Source organism: Grus americana, chromosome 23, assembly GCF_028858705.1.
Source record: "Grus americana isolate bGruAme1 chromosome 23, bGruAme1.mat, whole genome shotgun sequence".
NCBI classification, from domain to species: Eukaryota; Metazoa; Chordata; class Aves; order Gruiformes; family Gruidae; genus Grus; species Grus americana.
The window spans coordinates 4452926-4473243 of record NC_072874.1 but is presented as its reverse complement, the minus strand read 5'-3'; the positions used below and the strand labels follow the sequence as shown (position 1 = coordinate 4473243).

Here is a 20318-nt window from a genome sequence, read left to right as displayed (position 1 = left end):
CCCGCACCACCACATCCCACAGAGAGCAGAGAGGGGCTGATGGAGCGGAGGAAAGAGGGTGTCTGCCCTGCCCGAGTGACACCAGGGGCTTTTCTGAGCTCTCTTCCTGTGGGGCTTCCCTCCAGAGCCACACAGACAATTGGGAACGTGGTTCTGGCCGGCTCCAGAGCGGGGAGCAAAGGGACACAGGGTCAGGCAGGACATCTGCCTGCTCCTCCAGCCCCACGGTCACTGGGGATGGGAATAAGTGGCTTTCTGTGAACCAAAGGGTTAACGAATGTCAGAGTCGCCCTCTGAGCACAGTCGGTTTCTGCCACCCCCTTCCTGAAAGCCTTTACATAAGAGTCTTGCAGAATTTATAGCCTGCCTCAGCTGTGCCGTGCTGGAGCCACGACCAGGCTGCTCCCCTGTAGCTGCCAGCGCAGATCCCTGGCCGTGCTAATTCGGGGAGGAAAATGGGATTTGATTTCTGCACCAGTCACTGTCTCTCACTGTTAAAACGGGACCTGACGGGCTCGCTCACACAAATCATCGCCTACATTGACCTTGAATGTCCCGCACCCACCCTCAGCATCTCAGCAGAGCGGTCCCGAGGCTCCCTGGGTTGTCACACCCCAGCCTGCTCCCAGGGCTAGAAATGGTGGTTTAGGTGTAAAAGAATAATAAAATAAAAAAATATGGAAGCCCCAAAAGCACCGGGGTCTTGTGGCCCTGTTCACATCAGTCCTTTGTGTCGCGGGAGAGCGGAGGAGACATTGAAGGATGTTCTCTCTGCTGCTGTGCTGCACCTTCCCCCCGAGGCCATCCCGGAGCATCCTCAGCCCTAGAACTTGCCCTCGACTAAGAGTGGCTGGGGGCCACCAGCAAGACAAGGACATGGCCATCGCAGATCGCAGTGACACAAACAACTCAGACACCGGTGGAGTGAGCTGCTGCTTTTCCATTCCCCTTTTTTCCCCTGGGAGAAGGGTTTTGCTGGCACCCGTGTCACCTGGTGTCACTTGCCACCCAAACCCCCCTTTCCTCCAGTCTCAGCACCCTGGGAAACCCTGCTGCCACATGGCCCCGGGCGCTGTCATCTGCAGCAGCTTCTCTCTGCGATGGCAGGAGGTGAAGCAAAGCCAGTGCCATGGCCGTCCCCCTGCACGTCCCCCAGCAGGAATGCCGCGCCGGCGACGGCAGGGACAATGCAAAAGCAGATGGTGCGGCAGGAGCCCGGACGCTCCCCGCAGCTGCCGAGGCGGCGTGTCCAGGATTGCCTGCCACCTCTCCTGCCGCAGTGCCAGCGAGGATCCGTGCAGCTCCGCTGGTTTCAGCCCTGCTTCGGGATCGGACCCCCCTTAAAAAGCACCCTTTCTCTAACGTCTCCGGTGTCACCCAGGAAGGTGCTGTAGGTACTTCCAAAGTGCCTTATTCCCACCGCCAGCACGTGCCTGCTGGCAGCAGCGTTGCTCTTCATGCTGCAAAACCAGGCTGGGCTGTTTTCCTTCCGTCCCCAGGCTGATCTCAGTCCCCGTTTCACATCCCTGCGCTGCTGGGGTGCTCAGAGATACTTCCAGCCAGCCCCTTGTTTAAAACCATCCTTTTTCCCCCAAATGTTAGGCATGGAGTCAGCAATCCGGCCAATATTCCTGGACAATGATAAGATTTTCATTACCTTTGCGCTTGGAGCCCTGACGCTGCATCTCTTTGCGCCGACTCTTTCAGCCATGGTTGAACTACCCCCAACCCACGACGAACGATCCTCCTGCCTGCTCCAGCCAGATGTGCCACAGCTGCAGCAGATCCAGCCAGGCCCAGCGAGGGATCGATGCCTACCTACCCCCCTGCGTGCAAGAAGGGTGTCACCTCGGCCCCAAGTGACAGCCAACTCGGTCTTTGTCCCTGGGGATTTTATTCCCTTAGCCCCACAGCCCTCACTGCAGGCAGCAGCCACTGCAGGCAGCGCCTGAGCAGGGAGGGCTCTTCTGGCACGCTCGCTGAGCACCCCGGCCACCAGATGTCCTACGAGCATTGTCCCCAGGTCCTGCTCTCCCCATGGGTCGTCCTGCCCTTGTTGGTTCCTGCATGGCTCATTTTGGACAAGCAGCAGCCGCTTTCCTGGTACCCAACTCCTGGCCAGCGACCTTGGAGCCGGCTACAGGTTGGAGCGGCAGAACGGTGCTTCTGGAACAACCGAGTCTCCGATGCCTTCGAGGAGGTTGTCCCATTGATCGAACTCCTCTTCCAGGTCTGCAAGGGGCAGAGATGGTGACGGGGTTACTACAGCGATTATCAGCCCGGCTCCAGGCGTAAAGGAGGAGCAGCCACCGGACCCCTTTGCTTTATGCACCGGGATGTGAAGCACCAAACCCAAGCCCAGGGAGGCGGCAGCCACGCCACAGCCCCCTGCAAGCGGGGGAGCTCTCGTGCCCTCCCGAGCCCCCGGCCAACGTGCCCTCCACCCTGCGCCGTACTGAGATGCCTCTGCAGGAAGGCCAGAGCCGCCCGGCTGGTGATGTCCAGACCCTTGTAGGGGTCGAGGGTCCCCCTCGCGCTGAAGATGCGGCTGATGAGCTTCCCGGTGAGAAAGGTGAAGTCGGTCTGGCTCTGGTGCACAGATCTCCTGGGACAGGGAAGGGATCTGCTTCAGAGGGAGCTGGGGAGAGGTCCTGCTGGGACACACCTCGTAGGTGCTGCCAGGAGGGGACTGGCTGGTGGGTGCCCCCAGCCCCTGACTCACAGGATGGTTATAATCTTTGTCTGGCTGTTTCTGGAGCTCAGCCTCTTCATTTTGGCAATGCTTTCTGGTGTCTGGAACTTCTCGGTGTTGATGAAGAGCACAGGCTTGGGCACCTCCGGGTACAGCACGTTCTCCAGGGGGAACATCCAGGCATCGAGAGCCACAGCGCACCTGCAGCAGGATGGACACCCGGCACTGTCACCCACGCCACGGCTTCCCTTCCCACCGGAATGAGCCACGTGTCCCCAGAGCTTCCCGCAGCTCCTCGACCCTGCTGCGGCTTACCTGAAGCTGGGCTCTTTCACCAAGGCCAGCACTGCTGTCACCCCACCGAAGGAATGGCCCATGACGGCGACTTTGGTCAGATCAATGCTGTCCTGCAAAAAGGAGAAGGCTGAGGAGCCCATGCCCAACTCGCTGCAGAAGGTTCCTAATTAGGGGAGAAAAAGCCAAGGGAAGAAGATCGGCAAAGCCCCACTGCTCTGCCCTCTGCAAGGGACGCCGCGTCCCGTTTTCACCACCGGCACAATGGGACCTGGCTTCCCTGGCACGCATGGAGGAGAAAAAGAAGAGAGGCACCAAGAAGCCGAGATGTGAAGGCTATGGCTCTGCATGGACCTCGCTCGTCCCAGGAGGAAAAGTCTCACGCAACAAGGACTGATCCTGGCAGCAAAGGGCACCCGGACCCCCCCACCAGCCAAACGATCCCCCCGGCTGGTCCTTCAGCACAGACGGACCCAGATACCTGCAGCACGGAGAGATCAAAGTCCTGGCGAAGGACGTTCGTGACAGATTTACCGCTGCTGATGTCCTTGAAGAGTCGGAGCACTCGCACGCATTCCTCCGCTCTCTGATGAACCTGGGAGCGAGAGTTGCCCCTTCCCCAGTTAACCCAGCTCCTCCAACCCGCAAATTTGGGGCCAGATCCTCCCCCTGACATCCCCCCATGCTCATCCCTCTAAAACCACAGTGCTCAGACGCAACCTTTCCCTCTATTTATAATTTATTTCTCATTCACCCTCAACATTTATGCTCACGGGTTCATTTTTATAGGAAAACCGTTGCCCTTGTTTGTGCAACGTGCCGCGAGGCAGCGCATACATAAAAATAAGAGGCTGGGAGGTGATTCAAGACTGCCAAAAGCACCTCCGACCGCTACGTTTCCTAGAGAGCTTTTCTATGACAAATCTCGACTCGACATTGTCCTTTTAAAGGAGGCAGGAATGAGCTGGGGAGAACCTGGCTCAGCAGGAAACCTTCCTGCTCCCCAGCAAGCAGCTGTCCAGGGTAATCCCGGAGAGACAAAAATCGGAGCGTGAACAAACCCAGCCGCCGGTCTGGAGCCTCGCCAGCCCGCGGTGCTGGGCTGGGCAGAAAGCCCGTTTCTCCCCGGGCTGCAGGTGACGTTAAGCATCCGGGGATGCGGCAAAGCCCAGCCCAGCTCCTGCTGGGATCAGCTAGAGCTGGACAGAGAAACTCCGTGAAACGGAGATAAACAGGTTGAACAGATTTTTTTGCAAGTAGAAAGCTCAGCCCCAGCCTCGCGGCGGTACAGGTTTGGGAAGGGCGGGAGATGAAGACCCCAGGCATGGGGGGGCCAGCTTGGCTTGCAGGAGGGATTTCGTGCCTCCTGGGTTGCCCACCCTTAACCCCCCACCCTGGTACCTGCTTGTTTCGGAAATAAAACTCCTTCTGGCCTTGGGGCACCCGTCGGTAGGGGATCCACTCCTCTCTCCCAGCCTCTGCCGTGCAGAAATACGTCATGGAGGCAGAATGGTCCCTGCAGCGGCGGGAGAGCAGGCAGTCACGTCACGGGGGGCACCGGCAGCTCCCCAGGGCACGATGCCCTGCCAGCCCTGTCACGGCTGCCGAATTCGGCGGGGACCGGGGCACCCACCTGTGCTCCAGCGCCGCCACCACGAAGCCCCAGGACCCCAACTCAGAGCAGACCGAGGAGTACAGGGTCCTGCCAGGGAGGGGAGCGGGTTCAGGGCTGCCCCACCAAGGCAAGGCAGGTCCAAGCAGGGCCATGGGGGGGGCCGGGACACCTGCGTCCCCATCCCAGCTCTGGCCCTGAGCAGGGACTCAGCACCCCCAGCCCCGCTCAGGGCTCATCCTACCGAAAAGCTCCCAAGCCGTGGGAGAAGATGATCAGTGGGTATCCACTGCTGCAGGGCTTGAAAGGGCCGTTCCAGCTCACCGGCACTCTGCAGGAGCCTGCGGGGAAGAGAAACCCCCCCAGGAAAAGCGGGGAGATGGCACCAGGGTGCTGCTGCTGCTGCAGCAGGCCCCTGCTCAGCTCCGTCCCTGCCACCCTGCTTCCCTGAGCACAGGGGACGGGCTTGGTGGCCTTGAACCCCGCTAAGGGAGTGGGTCCCTAAGGAATGGGGGAGCCGCCAGGATGGGGGATGTGGTGCCTGCAACCCCCTTACCGATGGTGAGGTTGAGCAGGGGCGCGCACCAGCGCCGGCTGCAGTGGGCGAAGTCGGCCAGCCCGCTGCAGTACTCATAGCGCGGGATCCAAAGCGGCTGCTCGGCCCCTGCCCGGGGCACGCAGGGGTAGAAGAGGCGGAGGAAGAGCCCCTGGGGGAGAGAGGGGAAGGGGGGACGCGGTGGTGACAGCACGGAGCAGCGGTGGCCGTGTCCTTGGCAAGCTCAGCCCTTGCAAATCCCAGCTGGCTGCAGCCACCCTGCTGCCTGTGGAAGCCTGTCCCCATCCCCATCCCCATCCCTGTCCTGTACCTGCTGCGTGTGGCCCACCATGACATCTGTGCAGCCCACGTGATGGGGTCCCTTCCCCAGGGGCAGTGCCAGCGACTGCGTTCCCCCCATGCTGCCGTGGCTGAGCCTAGGCGGAGGCACAGGGTCAGCATCCATCCCCGGCCCGGGGGACCCCAACTCGGTCCCTCCTCCTTCCCCCACCCCTCTCCCGTTGCCCAGACCCCGGGCATCCCCCCAGCACCACACCAGCAGCAGGAAGACAAACGAGGCTCCAAATTCTGCCCCCCACCCTGAATTCCCATGGGTGCAGACCCTCGGGGCTGCTCAGAGATGAAACCCTCCCGGGCGCTCCCGCGGCAGGGCAGCGGGGCTGACGGCTGGTCGGTGCTCAGTGGGGCAGGTGGGGTTCAGCAGGACCTGCCCCACGGCCACCCCGCTGTCTCCGTCCCCTCCCTGCACCCAGGGACACCGAGGGCTGGGGGGAGGCAGCGTGGCCAGACGCTGCAGAGCTGGGGCGGCACAGGGAAGGTGCGAGCGAGGGGTCAGTGCGGGGCTGACATGGCTGTCTGCCAGCCCTGAGCACCCACGGGAGCTGCTGAGGACACGGGGGGGGACGGAGCCCTGCACCCTCCCGTGCAGAACTACAGCACCCAGCAGCCCCTGGGGCTGGGGAACCACAACTCCCAGTATAGCCCTGGCCTGGGACTACACCTCCCAGTATGTGCTGGGTCCCCGGACTACACCTCCCAGTATTCCCAGTTGGACTACAGATCCCAGTGCTTCCCAGTGCCCGTCTTCCAGAGCCCTCCCCGCAGCCCCCAGTGTTCCCCCCAGCGCTCCCAGTTACCATCGCAGCTCCCAGTGCCCCCCAAGAGCTCCCAGTCGTCCCCCCCCAGCTCCCCCTGGGGCTCCCAGTACCCCTCCCAAGCTCCCAGTTTCCCCTGTGCTCCCCAGTTCCCAGTTCCCCCCAGCACCCAGTATGCCCCATTGCCCCCCTCCCCAGTCCCCCCCGCACTCACCAGTGAACCGGGTCACAGCTCCCAGCACGCCCCAGCATGCACCAGTGCACCTTGCACTACAGCTCCCAGTGCCACCCGTGCACATGGACTACAGCTCCCAGTAGCCACCAGTACAGGACACAGCTCCCAGTGCCCCCCAGTGCAACATCACAGACTCCCAGTACGGGGCACAACCCCAGTCCCCCCATCGCAGCCGCAGCCCCTTCGTGGGGTGCTGGGGGGGGGGGGGCCGTGCCCATGGGCAGCACCCTGACCCCGGGGCTGCCCTGTCCCTGTCTGCACCCCTGCTGGGTCCCTGCCCGCACCCCTGGGCTGGGCACTGTCCCCGTGTCACCCCCAGAGTCCCTCAGAGGCCCCAGAGGTGTCCCGGGGCTCCCGCTGCCCGTCCCCACGTTCCCTGTCCTTTGGTTAATCCGCTTTCTGCAGCTAAAGCGGCCCCGGGCCTGCGGTAATCCCTCCGTGGCCGGGGATTAACTCCCCGCGGGGCCGAGCCGTCCCCCCCCCCAGCCAGGCCCGGCAAATAAATATCCAAAGATTTGGTAAAAACTCATCCGTACCACGCCGCCATGCACGCAGCCCCACGCCGGGCTCCCCAGCGTGGTCCCCTGGGTGCACGGGGAAACTGAGGCACGGGCTGAGCACAGAATGGGGCCCTGGGACTGTCACTCTGTGTGTCCCCTGCTCCCACCTGGCTGCTGGGGCAGGGAGAGGGGATCCCAGCCCAAACCCGCCAGCTCAGCCACCCCGGGGTGCCCAGCGTCTTCTCCCCTGGCGCTGGCGGCACCCTGCCTCGTGCTGAGCACCCATCCTGCCCAGAGTTCGGTCCACCTGCGGGCTGAGGCCGGCCAGGTTGTTACATCCACGGATGGGATCCAGCACCTCGTCGTGTCCCAACCTGCCCGGCCGGCGGGGCAGGGCGGAGGGTGGCTGGCGTGGCCGGGGATGCCAGGGCAGGGTGGGAGAGGCGAGCCCCGACCCGCCCCTGCTGCCTGCTCCAGCCCACGCCTGGCTCTCTGCCGTGGGGCTCAGCACCCCCCCCCTCCCAGCACCCCAAATCACCCCAGCAAAGCCGCCCCCCGGGGAAGGGGCCTGGCTGGAGATGGTGGGGGCTGCTCGGGGCCATCCCGCTCTCACCTCCGATTGAGCCCTGCAGGACAGGGCTGTGGGGGTCCCACAGGTGAACCCCTGGGGTTCCGGTTATGTGGGTGCCGCTGGAGGAGCGCTGGGGGCCGGTTGGCCTTGCTGCTGACCACGTTGCCCCCACAGCGGGCTCACGCAGCATTTACAGGGACTTGCTTTAAAGGGATTAACTCGTCCCACGCTCCCGCTCAGCTCCCGTCCCAGCCACCCCATCAAGGGTTTTCACAGCTGTGAGCTCTGGACGGCAGATTTGGGGGGGCCAGGCCAGGCTAGGAACCCCATCTCTGCCCTGTCGGAGGGTGAACCCCGCGGTTCACCACCGGCTTTGCACCGTGGCCCCAGCTCCCGTGCGTGGACAGGATCGGAGCTGGGTTTGACGTAGGGAAGAGCTGCCAGGCTGCGGAAGGGCCGGTCCTTCCCGGCCCGTGCTGGGAGCCCGGGGGTGTCACTGGAGCCTGGGGGCTGTCACCGGTGCAGGTGACCCCAGCTGCGTTCCTGGCCGCTCCCTGCTCCCTATCGTGACCCCATTGCTGCCCCGTCCCTTTGGGGCTGTCCCGGGGGGGTTCCGGGGCACACAGGGGCTGGGGGGCCGAAGACAGCCGCACCCGAGGGCTGAGACCAGCGGGACGGGTCGTTCCCCTCGGGGCTCCCCGGCACCGGGCGCCCCCGCGAGCAGGGACGCGAGGGGGGGGGGTACACGGCACGTGGGACGGCCCTCGAGTGGGGTCCCACGGCGGGCGGGCGGCACAGGGACCCTGCGGAGCCCCGACACCCCCCCCCCCCCCCGAACCCGCCCCCACTTTGGCGCGCGGGGAACCCCCCGTCCCACGTGGGTGCTCTGCGGGCGGCGGCGCGCGGCCAATGGGAAGGCGCCGCAGGGGGGGGCTCCACGGGGCGCGCCCGCTGGCCTTCGCGGGCCACGCCCACGGGAGCGCGGGAGGCCAATGGGAGGCGGGTGGGCGGGGCCAAGGGCGAATGTTGTGACGGTGGGAATAGGACGCGGTGTAACAGATGCGGGCGGGGGGGGCGCGGAGCGTGGGGGGGGCACGGAGCGTGGGGGGGCCACGGACCGCGGGGGGTGACGGACCGCGGGGGGTGATGAGGAACCACGGGGACCGGCCGGGCAGCGGGGCCGAGCACTGACCGGGGAAGAAACGGGCAGGCAAGGGGACAGGGGGGACAGTCAGCCCCCGGGGGGGGGACACACGCACGGACGGACAGACGGGCAGGGGACAGCCACCCCCGCGGGGGGGGGGGGGGACAGGCAGCCTGACACGGGGGTAGAGGGACAGGCAGCCACGAGGGGAACACGGGGACAGGCAGCCCGAGGCAGGGACAGACGGACAAGGTGACAAGGGTGGGGGGACACCCTCGGTCCGTCCACCCGTGTGTGTGTGTCCCCCCCGCCCCAGCCAGGCGCACCCCGCCGGGGCACCCCCGGGGCAGGCGAGCGGAGGGGGAGACCCCCGGGACCGGGTCTGCGTGGAGCCTCCCGCAGCGGCGGCGGCTCCTCCGTGTGGCCGCGCACCGGGAGCGCTGCGGCCGCGGGCGGGGAGAGCCCGGGCAGGGTGGCACGGCGGCTGCTCCGCCGCCTTCCCCGGCCGGGGATGCAGCCCGGAGCCGCGGGGAGCCGCGTATCGAGACTTCGGGGCACGGCGGCCCGAAACCCACCCGGGGCTGCGTGTCCCCACAGGTAACGGGGGGATTGGGCTCGGAGGCGGGGAAGGAGCGGGTTGGGAGAAGATGGGGGGTCCGGAGGGAGCAGGAGGGGTCGGGGGAGGGGGGGGGGGTGTCCCGCCGTGGGGACGTGGGAAGCCGCTTGCGGTGACACGGGTGGCGGTGACAGGACGACGACGGCGCGACCTCTCCCCTTCTCCAGGGATTTGAAGCCGGGCCAAGCGGCGATGGAAATGTCATTGTCGCGGCACGGGGGCCCAGCGAAGTAAACGCTGCGCCAGAGGGAAGGGGAGCGGGACGCCGCGGCACCGAACTCTGCAGAGAGAGACGACCCCGAAAAGCCAGCGCAGCCCTGGTTGGAGGGGACGGTGGGAGGACTGCGGGGGTTCATCCACGTCCCACGGGCGGCAAGGGTCACGGGACAATACCTGGGGGCCGGGAGCCGTCCCACCGCCTGCTCGGGGTTCAGGACGTTGGCCTTTCGACCGGACTCTGGTGCCCGTCCGAACCCGATGAGGAGCTGGAGCTGCGTGTGAACCTATGCAGACCAGGAAGAAATACATTTTCCTGACTTTCCTTGTCTCTTGGCTCCTGCTTTTCTTCTTTGGAGGAGACCATCTGCGCCATTTTGCTTTCTTTTCTGGGAGGAAAGCTGAAGCTCGGAGGAACTGGCCCCTCTGGACAGATCGGTCCCTCCTTAAAAGCTTTGCGGACCCCGAGGAGCTCCAGAGTGATGGGGACCCCTCGCTGCCATCACCCCGGGAGCGGCGTGCGGCGTGGCTGAGCATCTACAAGAACAGCAGATGCCGGATGGAAACCTGCTTTGACTTCTCCAGGTGCGAGAAGCACGGCTTCAAGGTCTTCACCTACCCCCGGGAGAGGGACCAGCCCCTCTCGGAGAGTTACGGCAAAATCCTCACCTCCATTGAGCGCTCTCGCTACTACACCCCAAACCCCGAGGAAGCCTGCCTCTTCATCCTCAGCATCGACACACTGGACCGCGATCACCTCTCGGGTCAATATGTCCGCAACGTCAATGAGAAAATCCGTGGTTTCCCGCTCTGGAACGGCGGCCGTAACCACCTCATCTTCAACCTCTACTCGGGCACCTGGCCCAATTACACCGAGGACCTGGGCTTCGACATCGGCCAGGCCATCCTGGCCAAAGCCAGCTTCTACACTGAGACCTTCAGGCCTGGCTTCGACATCTCCATCCCTCTCTTCTCCAAGGACCACCCGCAGCGCGGTGGGGAGAGGGGGTGGTTGTATCAGGACTCGATCCCACCCAAAAAGAAATACTTGTTGGTGTTCAAGGGGAAGCGGTATCTGACCGGCATCGGTTCTGGCACAAGGAACGCGCTGCACCACATTCACAACGGGAAGGACATCGTCTCGCTCACCACCTGCAAGCACGGCAAGGACTGGGAGAAGCACAAGGACACACGCTGCGACAAGGATAACGTCGACTATGAAAAGTGAGTCGGAGATGGGGTGGGAAAGGGGGGCTGGTGGGGGGGGCACCCCACTAATGTTTCTGCCCCTCTGCGGGGTGCTGCCGTGCGCGTCTGTGGTGGTCGGACCTCCAGACGTGGGGAGAGAGGAAAGTTTTGGGCTGTCCCGAAATAGATGAGGGTTTCATTTCCATAGTGGGGAGCGAGGCGCTGATTGTTCAGGGCTTTCCTGTTCTGTATTAAAGTTCGAGTAATCTGGCGAGAGCAGCTCTTATCTGCAATCACCGCGGCCGCCTCTAATACGATTTCCCTTTTTCCTAACGCTGATGAATGATGCTTTTCTTCTCCCCCCTCCTGCCCTCCCCTAACATAAATGTTTCTCTTGGAGATGAGCCTGAAACATCCCCCCCTCACTGGCTCCGCTAAAAATCCCACAAAACTGGCAGGTCCTTGGGCATCCCGGCGTGGGCAGCCCCGAGCTCACCCAGACGTGGTGGTGTGGGGGGGTCCCCCTATGTTCCCCCTCACAAATGGGGATGGCGGCAGCAGTGTGTGGTGGACATTGGCGGAAAAAATGGGGGGACAAAGTTCTGTGAGTTCGGGGGGCTCCATGCTGCGGGAACCCACGCTGGCTCCTCGTCTCCCCGTCCTGCTGCTTGGGACCCGTCACCAGCTGCCCGGTCCAGGGCTGGTAAGCACAGACCCTGTCCCACCAGCGATGGGCTGGTCTCCATCCCGCTGCTTGGGGACATCCCACAGCCACCCGGCCGGAGAGCAGATGGGGAGAGGCCACGTTGGGCATCATCCTCAAAGCGTCTTAGGAGGTGCTGGGAGGTAAAACTGGAACCAGGGTGCTGCGGGTACCGGGATTAGCCAGGACTTCAGGGCGGCTCGGGCACCACGTGGCCCTGTCCGGCCGGTGCCACCAACCCAGCAGGGTCAGCCCCTGCAGCGAAGCCTTTTTGGGGATGGGGCATCGCAGGATGGTGGGAGATGCCGTGGGCTGGTGGGACAGGTGGCCCAAGGTCAGCCCCGTGCTGTGCCAAGGGGCGGTGGGACGGGAACTCCCCCTCCCGCCCAGCCCAGGTAATCCCCTAATGCTGTTTGCAAGTGCAGGGAGATTTGCACCTCGCGCAGGGCAGCTCTAGGCAGCACACAGACAGGGAACACGTGGCGCAGGGCAGCGTGCTCATGCGTGACTCCGAGCCTCTGCCATCCTGCTCGTCCCTATGGGACACCCGGGCAAAAAGCCATCGGCGTCTCCATCGCACCGGGCCAGCTCTGCCCGACCTCACGGCGGGGATTTGTGCACCACCGCCGCCCCGGGAGACGTCCCCAGACCCGGAGCTGGGACAGTGGCAGAGTGACGATGGGGACAGGCCAGCGGGGATGGGACTCACCACGGTCGGCAAGGCAAGACCCCAGCTGCCCCGTTCACCCATGCATTGGGGACGTCCCCGTTTGCTCGGTGTGGTGGAGGGCAGCGCGGGGAGCAGAGGAAGGCCTTGCTGGGGGCTCCATCACCCTCCTCACGCCCGGGGGGCTGCCTATAATAAACCAGTTCTGTGCCCGGATAAAGGGCGGCTTGTAGCAGCGCCGCGATCCAGACTTGCTGCAGGCTGCCCCATGTTTAAAGCGATCAAAGCGGGTTGGGAAAGGCTCTCTGGAGCCGACGGGTCCCCCGGTAGCACCGTGCCTGGCCAGAGCCACGGAGGGGCCAGGCGGAGGGAGCACGGTGGGCGCCCGTCCCGGCTCCTAACAAAACAAGGAAGCCCTGACGGCGTGATTACCCGGAAACCGCAGCGCGTCAGGAGCAAAGTATTTCCATCGGGAGGTTTTGGCCCCGCAGCCCGGCTGGCGCCAGCCTCCCCGCGATGGCTGCCTGCAAGGGGAGGCTGCCCGCGGCCGCTCTGCCCCTCGGGACGCATCCTGCTGCCCACCCAGCCCGGCAGTGGGAACGGCCCCGCAGAGGTGCTGGGTGTCACGGCCGGGCTGGGGTCCCCGAGGAGCGGGTGGCAGCGGGGCTGCCCCAAGGGCGAGCGGTGGCGGTGTCCAGCCCTGGGGATGTGGCCGTCACTGCTGCGGGTTCATGGGGGGGGTCTGGGCCCTGTTTGAGCCGCCCTCACCCCTCCGGCCGGTCACTCGGCGAGGAGCTGGGGTGTTAGCGGGGCAGGGTGCACTCGTGGGGTTTCCGGCATCCATTGGAGATGTGGGGATGGTTCCTCTGGGGGTGGGTTTTGATCGTAAAACTTTGCACCTTGGCATTGGGGCCGATTTCCCACATCCTGGGGTGCCGGGATGCTCCAAGGTGCTCCAGCACCCCATGGAGGGGACACGACCTCGACCAGCCCCACGTCCCCACCGCGGGGAGACCCTTCCCCCTGGGGACCAGCACATTTCAAGCACACCCCCCCCCCCCCGCCCCAGCTGGATCACACGTGTCCACCCTGTCCCATCCAGGACCCGGCTGCCCCGTCCCTCCCTCCCCATGGGCAGGAACAGACGGGGTCTGTCCCGACCTAATGTCAATATTGGATTTTCCGGCGCGGTCGCAGGGACCCGGCAGCGGACGCGCCTCTCCCCACCGGCTGCACAGAAGGGGCTTTCATCGCCCCACAGCATGAGCCGGGCCCCGGGGAGGGGGGGGGGCATGCTGCCTGCACCCCTGCGGGCAGCCAGCTCTCTGTCCCTGCCGAAATGCTGCCAGGGCAGGCAGGGCCGGTCCTGCCCGGCAAGTCTGGGCACGGCAGAGGAGTCGCCGCAGTTTCGGGCTCGGGGGCTCGGGCGCTGGCTTTGCACGGGGTTTTCATTACAGGTGGGTGGAGGGAGCTGGGTAACACCAGGGAAAGCCAAGCGCTGCCTGGGCACCGGGGTCCTATCCTGACACCCCTTTCAAGCTGAATTTGGTTCCTGGCTCCGCCACAGGTTCCCTTTCTGACCGTGGACACGTCCCTCCGTCACCCAGGGCATCTCTGCTCCACCAGCCCCATGGAGCCAGGGCCGTTCAGAGCCAAAATCAGCCCCGATCAATCCTCATGCTTCCCTGGGATGGCCCCGTGCCCCCCAGGAGGGGTGCTCAGCCTTGCCGGGTGCCAGTAAGATCCCCAGGGATGGTCATGGATTGGGGGGGGGGGGCTGTGCCTGACCCCCACCCCATCTCCCATCCCAGGTTTGACTACCAGGAGCTGCTGCACAACTCCACCTTCTGCATCGTGCCCCGGGGCAGGCGCTTGGGCTCCTTCCGCTTCCTGGAGGCACTGCAGGTACGGGGTGGGGGGGGGGATGGGATGGGGGACCCCCACTCTGGGGTGCAGGGACTCTGTCCCAGCGTATGTGGGGTCCCGCCGCAGGCCGCCTGCATCCCCGTGCTGCTGAGCGACGGCTGGGAGCTGCCCTTCGCCGAGGCCATTGACTGGGGCAAAGCCGCCGTGGTGGGCAACGAGAGGCTGCTGCTGCAGGTACCGCAGCCTGATCCTGCCCACACCAGACGCAAGGGACCCCCCAGTGTTGATGCCAGTGGTGGTGGAGCCCCCAGTCAAGCCTGGGGGCGAAACCTCCGCAGCTGAGCCCGGCAGCCCTCCCGCAGGCAGATGCAGGGGGGTCTCATCCAGCCCAGAGTGGGGGGGTCCCATCCCAGCCACAGCCCTGGGTCTCATTCATCCCAGGTGGTGCTGAGCATGTCCCCAACCCCAAAGCCCTTGGGGATCCTGGGCCAGATCCTGGTCCAGGGATAGGATGTGGCGGAGCCACAGCGGGGCAGTGGCACAGCATCCTTGGCCGCGGGGCGTCCCTTGGGATGGCACGGAGGTCACGGAGGCAAGAAAACCCTGCCAGGGGGCCGGGGGGGCTGGCGTGAGAAACCAGCTCCCCCCCCGCCGCCTCAGATCCCCTCTGCCGTCCGCTGCATCCACCCCGAGCGCGTGCTGGCTTTCCAGCAGCAGACCCAGTTCCTCTGGGACGCGTACTTCTCCTCCGTCGACAAGATCGTGCGCACCACGCTGGAGGTGAGCCCCCCCCCCTCCCTGAACTCCCCCTTCCCCGCCAGCCCCCAGGGTCACAACCAGGGTGCTGAGAGCATCTCCCCGGGCTCTGGCAGATCATCAAGGACCGGCTGCTCCCACACCGCTCCCGCTCCCGCTTCCTCTGGAACACGCTTCCCGGGGGGCTCCTGGCCCTGCCCGACTTCTCCACCCATCCCGGGGACTTTCCCTTCTACTACCTGCGGCACGGTAGGACCCCACCTGCCCTGGCTGAGCACGGCAAACTCAGTGCATGCCACACCACCTTTCCTCTCCCCCCATTTTCAGGCTCGAGCCCCTCCGAGAAGTTCACGGCTTTCATCCGGGCTGTCTCGCCAGCCAGCTCCCTCTCCCAGCCCATCCTCAGGCTCATCCAGGCCGTCTCCGGATCTCATTACTGCGCCCAGGTGGGGGGAGCTGAGTCCCGTACCGCTCGGTGCAGCTCTCGGGGAAGCGGCGTGAGGGATGAGGCTGGATCCCGTGGGCTGGGAAGGGCGAGGGTGGGGTTGAGGGTGGAATGGGGTGGCTGATGGTGTCACCCTTGGGTGGGCAGAGCTGCCTCCCCAGCCTGCTGGGGTGGAAGTGGGACCGCCCATGGGTTTATTCTGGTCCAAACTGCCGTGAGATGGTTTTGGGGTGAGCTGGGCTGGAGCAGGTCCCGCTGCGGGGCCGGGGAGGGCTCGGCCACGGCCGCCCTGCGAACACCGATGCACCAACGCGCCCTGACGGGGCCAAACACCCCTGGACACGCTGGTCCTCCCCTCCCCTGCAGATCCTGGTGCTGTGGAGCTGCGAGAAGCCGCCACCGCCGAGTGGGAAATGGCCCCAGACCACTGTGCCTCTGACCATCATCCAAGGCAGGAGGAAGGTGAGAGGCACCGGGATGCAGGCGGTGAACCGGAACACAGACAGGGAGCCGGAGCACCCACCCCATGGCACATCCCAACCCGTCTCTCCCCTCCCCGTAGCTCAGCGACCGCTTCTTCCCCTACGCGGCCATCCAGACGGACGCCGTGCTGAGCCTGGACGAGCACAGCAGCCTCTCGACCAGCGAGGTGAGGCTGTGGGCACCGCGGTCCCCAGCCCCGTGCCGCGCCAGGACGGATGCTCAGTGGTCACCAGAGGGCTGGCAGGGAGCGGTGCCCGCCATCCCCGTGTCCCCACACCCGGGGCACACCGCCGGGGGAAGGCAGCGGTGGCAGCGAGCCCCTTCCCACGGGGTCCTGCAGCCCGGTGACACCATCCCCCGTCCCGTGCCAGGTGGACTTTGCCTTCGTGGTGTGGCGCAGCTTCCCCGAGCGCATCGTGGGCTTCCCCGCGTGGAGCCACTTCTGGGACGCCGAGCAGAGGCGTTGGGGCTACACGTCCAAGTGGACCAATGAGCTCTCCATCGTCCTCACCGCCGCCGCCTTCTACCACAGGTACCCGGTCAGGGAGGGGACGGTGGGGCTGGGGGCTCGGCTGCATCCTGCCCCCCCACCTCGCTCCCTCCCCCAGGTATTATCACAGCCTCTTCACGGAATACCTGCCGGCGGGGCTGCGGGAGCTGGTGGACGGCCTGGCTGCCTGTGAGGACATCCTGATGAACGTCCTCGTGGCCGCCGTCACCAAACTGCCACCCATCAAGGTCACCCAGCGGAAGCAGCACAAGGAGACCGTGCCCCAGCAGGTAGGGTGCGAGGACGGGGATGCAGGGACCCCCCTGGCCAGCGAGCGGAGCCCCTCACCCCCACGCTCCCCTCCTGCCAAGGTGAAGGGCATGGCGGGGACGGCCGGCGGCCGGCGTTTCTCCCAGCGACAGGACTGCCTCAACCAGCTGGCGGACTGGTTCGGCTACATGCCCCTCGTGTCCTCCCAGCTGCGCCTCGACCCCGTCCTCTTCAAGGACCAGGTCTCCGTCCTGCGCAAGAAATACCCACGCTTGGAGAAACCCTGAGGGCTTCCAGGAACCGGGGTTGGGGTCAGCCCCGAGCGCCCCGTTCCTGGTGCGCGGAGCCCTCCCGGAGCGGGTCGTTGCTGACGGGGTTTTACTCGTTATTGGGTTTTACCAGTACAATAAAGGTGGGTGGAGAGGCAGAGGCCGGCTGCTGGCTGTAGGATGCGGGGGAGCGGGCTGTGCTCGGCGGGGAGCACCGGGAGCTCCGGCGGTTTGGTGCACCGGTGCTTCTGCCATCGGCGGCCGCCCGTGCAACGGCTGCTGTCCTCTGGCCACCACAGCCATGGCTCCGTCCTTGCTGCCTTCGCTCCTAGCAGACACCCGAGATAACGCCCCAACACCACCAGATCCAACATCACCCGCCCCCCCGGCACGCACCCAGCCCTTTTGCTCCAATTTATTTTCCACGCATGAAAAATCCCCCCCAGGACATGAGGGGGCTGCCGGGAAGGGGGCAGGGGGTGGCTCAGTCACGGGGGGGCTGGCACTCCTGGCAGTCCCGCATCTCCTCGGAGTAGCTCTCCACCTGGATGGTGGTGGTGTGGAAGCGGAAGGTGCCCTGCAGCCGGGAGTTGGCCTCCTCCAGCACCTCCTGCGCGCTGGCACCCGCGTCTGCAAGGAGCAAAGGAGGGGATGTCGGGGTGTGGGTGAACCCCGAATCCTTCCCCCGCTCCATCGCTTCCCCGGGAGCGACACTCACTGATGGCAATGTGCACTGAGAGCAGCGGCTGCGCCGCCGTCAGCGCCCAGATGTGGAGGCTGTGCACGGCCTCCACCCCCCCCACCGCCAGCAGCGTCTCCCGCACGGCGTTGAAGTCCATCCCTTTGGGGGTGCCTGGGGAGGGAGAACCGCAGGCGCTGGAGGGACGGGGGCCACTGCACCCGTGGGTGACCCTGCGGCCTGCACCCCCCCAATGGGTCCCTACCCTCCATGAGGACAAGGAGGACGTCGCGGAGGATGGTCAGCGTCGTCCCCAGCACCAGCGCGGAAAAGAGGAAGGTGCAGATGGGATCCACGTACTTGTACTCGGGCTGGAGGGGGTGGGAGAGGGTGAGGCCCCTCCAGCACCATCACCCCACCCCAAATCCCCATCGGCACCAGCGGGGAGGGGACGCGGTCCCCTCCATCTTGCCCCTGTTCCTGGCCAGGGCTGGCTGAATCCGCTGTCCCTGCGTCCCCATCCCCGGCATCCTTTCTGTCCCCGTGACCACCCAGACCTTAAAGAAGATGATGTAGGACGCGATGAGGACGCCGACGCTCTGCAACAGGTCCCCCACAACGTGGACGAAGGCCGCGCGGACGCTGGCGTTGGGCTGCTCGCTGGCCACCCCATGGCTGTGCCCGTGCCCCGTCTGGTGCAGAGCCACCCCCATCCTGTGGGCAGGGCAGCGGTGACGTCCCTGGGGTCACCGGGCACGGGGAGGGGGACACCCGGGGAGGGCGAGAGCCAGCCGTACGTACACGACGTTGACGGCCACGGCGCAGGCGGAGGTGATGAGCATGACGCTGCCCTCGATGTCGTAGTCGGCCGAGAGCAGGCGCTGGGCCGCCAGGTAGACCAGGACGCCCGTCACCACCCAGATGGAGAGCACAGAGAGCAGGGCCCCCAGGATCTCTGCGGAGAGCCCCCCCACCCTGCATTGCTGCTTTGCCACCGTGCCAAGCCCGAGCACCCTCCCGGCCCCCCTGGCAGCACCAGGGCTCGAGGTGGGCACCCAGCACCCATCCCCAGGGTTGCTCCCTGCACAGGTATGGTGGTGCCTCTGCCCTGCCTGTGCACGTGGTGCTGGGGCTTGGCCAGGGGTCCCCGTGCCCCCCAGGGCTCCCTGAGGCACCCAGTCCCCGTGGGGAGGGCACCCTGGGATGCTCTGAGTGCTCCCTGGGGTCCCCGGGAGCCAGACGGGAGCCCCGGGGTGCTGCTGCCCCGTTACCTGCCCGGTGCCAGCCGAAGTTCATGGTTTTGGTGGGGGGACGTGAGGACACCCAGAGTGCAAAGAGGCTGATCATGATGCTGGCAAAGTCCGTCAGGAGGTGGGCTGCGTCCGTCAGGATGGCCAGGCTGTGCGCCAGGTACCCACCTGTGGAGAGGGGGCAGCAGGGACATGGGGATGGCATCGGGGGGGGGGTCCCACCCCAAGGCATGGACCAGGTCACCTCGTGCCATATTGGGGGCCCCGCCGGGCACTTTGACCCACTGAAAAGCAATGGGGAGCCCTGCCCGCACCCTGCCTGCACCCTGCAGGGCAGCCACTTGGGGTGCCCCCATGGGGACCGCCCCGGCTGGACCCTGCACCCACCACTCACCCACAGCTTCCCCCACCATGAAGACAAGGCAGATGCCAGCGGCCAGGTAGAGCTTCCTGCGTGCCCGCTGCTGCTGGCCGGGGTGGCCGGCGGCCCCCCGTGCGTGGCAGTGCCGGCTGCGCTGTGTCCCCATCTCCAGGGCGGGCGCCTGTCCCTGCACCGAGTTGTGCCCGTTCTTTTGCACGGCCCCCAGGTAGGACCTGCCGGGGAGAGGAGCCGTCAGGGGCTGGAGCGGGGGGGCCCCGAAGGATTTTTGGGGAGCGGATTGGACACTGAACGCTTCCCCCCACCAGCCCCTTCCCTGGCCAGACACCTCCAGGGGACCCCACCTGGGAGCCCCACAGGGAAGAGGGGACACCAGTCCCCCCCTCCCTGGGCACCCCCCTACCCGCCTGCGCCCTCGCTCAGCAGGTGCCGTTTCTCCTCGCCGGCTGCCATCCTCCGGTGCGGGGGGCCGGGGTGGGTGACCCCGGTGTGTGGCCGGCGCTGGTGGCAGCCGGTGGCCTCGGCCCGTGTGAAGCGCCGGGGACTCGTGTGCAAAGCCCGGCCGGGGGAGGGAGGGCCAGGCCGGCTGCAAAGCGCCCGCGGCCGCCTGCCCCGGGGTGGGCCTGCTCACCCGGCACCCGGGGGCCTGCTGATGGAGGGGGGGGGGATTGCTCTGGGACCCCCATGGACACCCCCCAGAAACCGCACGCCAGGGCATGGGTGCAGCCCCCGAGGCGGGGGAGGATGGAGCATCCTCCCATCCCCCCTAAAGGCACACGGTGACCCCCCTCCCTGCTCTGGGGAGCCCTTGGACCCCCCCAGTTTAGATAGAGCCGCAGAGCCACCATGCGACAGACCAGACATCCCCCCCCCGCAGTGACTTCTGCCCACCGCCCTGGGGGAACAGCTCATTAGAGCCCTGGGGCTAATTGCAATCGTGGCACAGCCCAGAGCACCACTGTGGGCGCTGCCTCAGTTTCCCCTTGGCCAAGCACCAAGCCGGGCTTCTGTTTTTGCAGGAGAAAAGCATTTGTGGTATATTTTTGCATTCATGGTATATTTTTGCAGTCATGTGAGCTCGGACGGCAGTGAACGGGCAGCTCAATGCCAAGGCCATCCTGGTTTCAGGAACTGGCACATCCCAGATCATCCTCACCTCCCCTCCCGCATCCCGAAGCCCGGGCGAGCACTGGCCCCGGGCACCCCATCACCAGGAGATAAATCCTGCGGGTGCCAACCTGTTACATCCCCGGGCAGGCGGCCAGGCGCGGGGTGCCAGCGCTGCTGGAGGTGCTAATGAGGCTGAAAATTAAGTGTTGGACCAGGAGGTGTCCCTCTGCCGT

General features: G+C 65.7%; 3 protein-coding genes across 7 annotated transcripts; 1 reads left to right on the top strand and 2 right to left on the bottom strand.

The window, feature by feature from the left end:
• Positions 1 to 1074: 1074 nt before the first annotated feature.
• On the bottom strand, positions 1075 to 6482 carry PAFAH2 (platelet activating factor acetylhydrolase 2). The gene is made up of 11 exons (XM_054802312.1): positions 6463 to 6482; positions 5465 to 5570; positions 5155 to 5305; positions 4843 to 4939; positions 4620 to 4688; positions 4388 to 4502; positions 3468 to 3581; positions 3008 to 3099; positions 2723 to 2893; positions 2457 to 2605; positions 1075 to 2232 (listed from the first exon to the last, which is right to left on the bottom strand). Exons 2-11 carry the CDS (start codon positions 5552 to 5554, stop codon positions 2138 to 2140), a joined length of 1143 nt encoding a protein of 380 aa, XP_054658287.1. The 5' UTR covers positions 5555 to 5570; positions 6463 to 6482; the 3' UTR covers positions 1075 to 2137.
• Positions 6483 to 8899: 2417 nt separating this feature from the next.
• On the top strand, positions 8900 to 16838 carry EXTL1 (exostosin like glycosyltransferase 1). 2 transcript variants are annotated; one of them, XM_054802303.1, is made up of 12 exons: positions 8900 to 9295; positions 9482 to 10754; positions 13900 to 13993; positions 14081 to 14188; positions 14615 to 14734; positions 14827 to 14959; positions 15038 to 15156; positions 15522 to 15617; positions 15718 to 15804; positions 16010 to 16170; positions 16247 to 16418; positions 16500 to 16836. In XM_054802303.1, exons 2-12 carry the CDS (start codon positions 9820 to 9822, stop codon positions 16683 to 16685), a joined length of 2211 nt encoding a protein of 736 aa, XP_054658278.1. In that variant the 5' UTR covers positions 8900 to 9295; positions 9482 to 9819; the 3' UTR covers positions 16686 to 16836. The 2 variants fall into 2 exon arrangements, with proteins under 2 accessions (XP_054658278.1, XP_054658277.1); XM_054802302.1 differs by having other exon boundaries at positions 16247 to 16838.
• A 313-nt stretch (positions 16839 to 17151) lies between these two features.
• SLC30A2 (solute carrier family 30 member 2) lies at positions 17152 to 20307 on the bottom strand. Of its 4 annotated transcripts, XM_054802308.1 has the most exons (8): positions 19379 to 19566; positions 18991 to 19190; positions 18618 to 18764; positions 18148 to 18301; positions 17904 to 18060; positions 17612 to 17717; positions 17386 to 17520; positions 17152 to 17297 (listed from the first exon to the last, which is right to left on the bottom strand). In XM_054802308.1, exons 1-8 carry the CDS (start codon positions 19426 to 19428, stop codon positions 17152 to 17154), a joined length of 1095 nt encoding a protein of 364 aa, XP_054658283.1. In that variant the 5' UTR covers positions 19429 to 19566. The 4 variants fall into 4 exon arrangements, with proteins under 4 accessions (XP_054658283.1, XP_054658282.1, XP_054658280.1 ...); XM_054802307.1 differs by having other exon boundaries at positions 18991 to 20307; XM_054802305.1 differs by having other exon boundaries at positions 17156 to 17297; positions 17386 to 17717; positions 18991 to 20307.
• Positions 20308 to 20318: the final 11 nt, after the last annotated feature.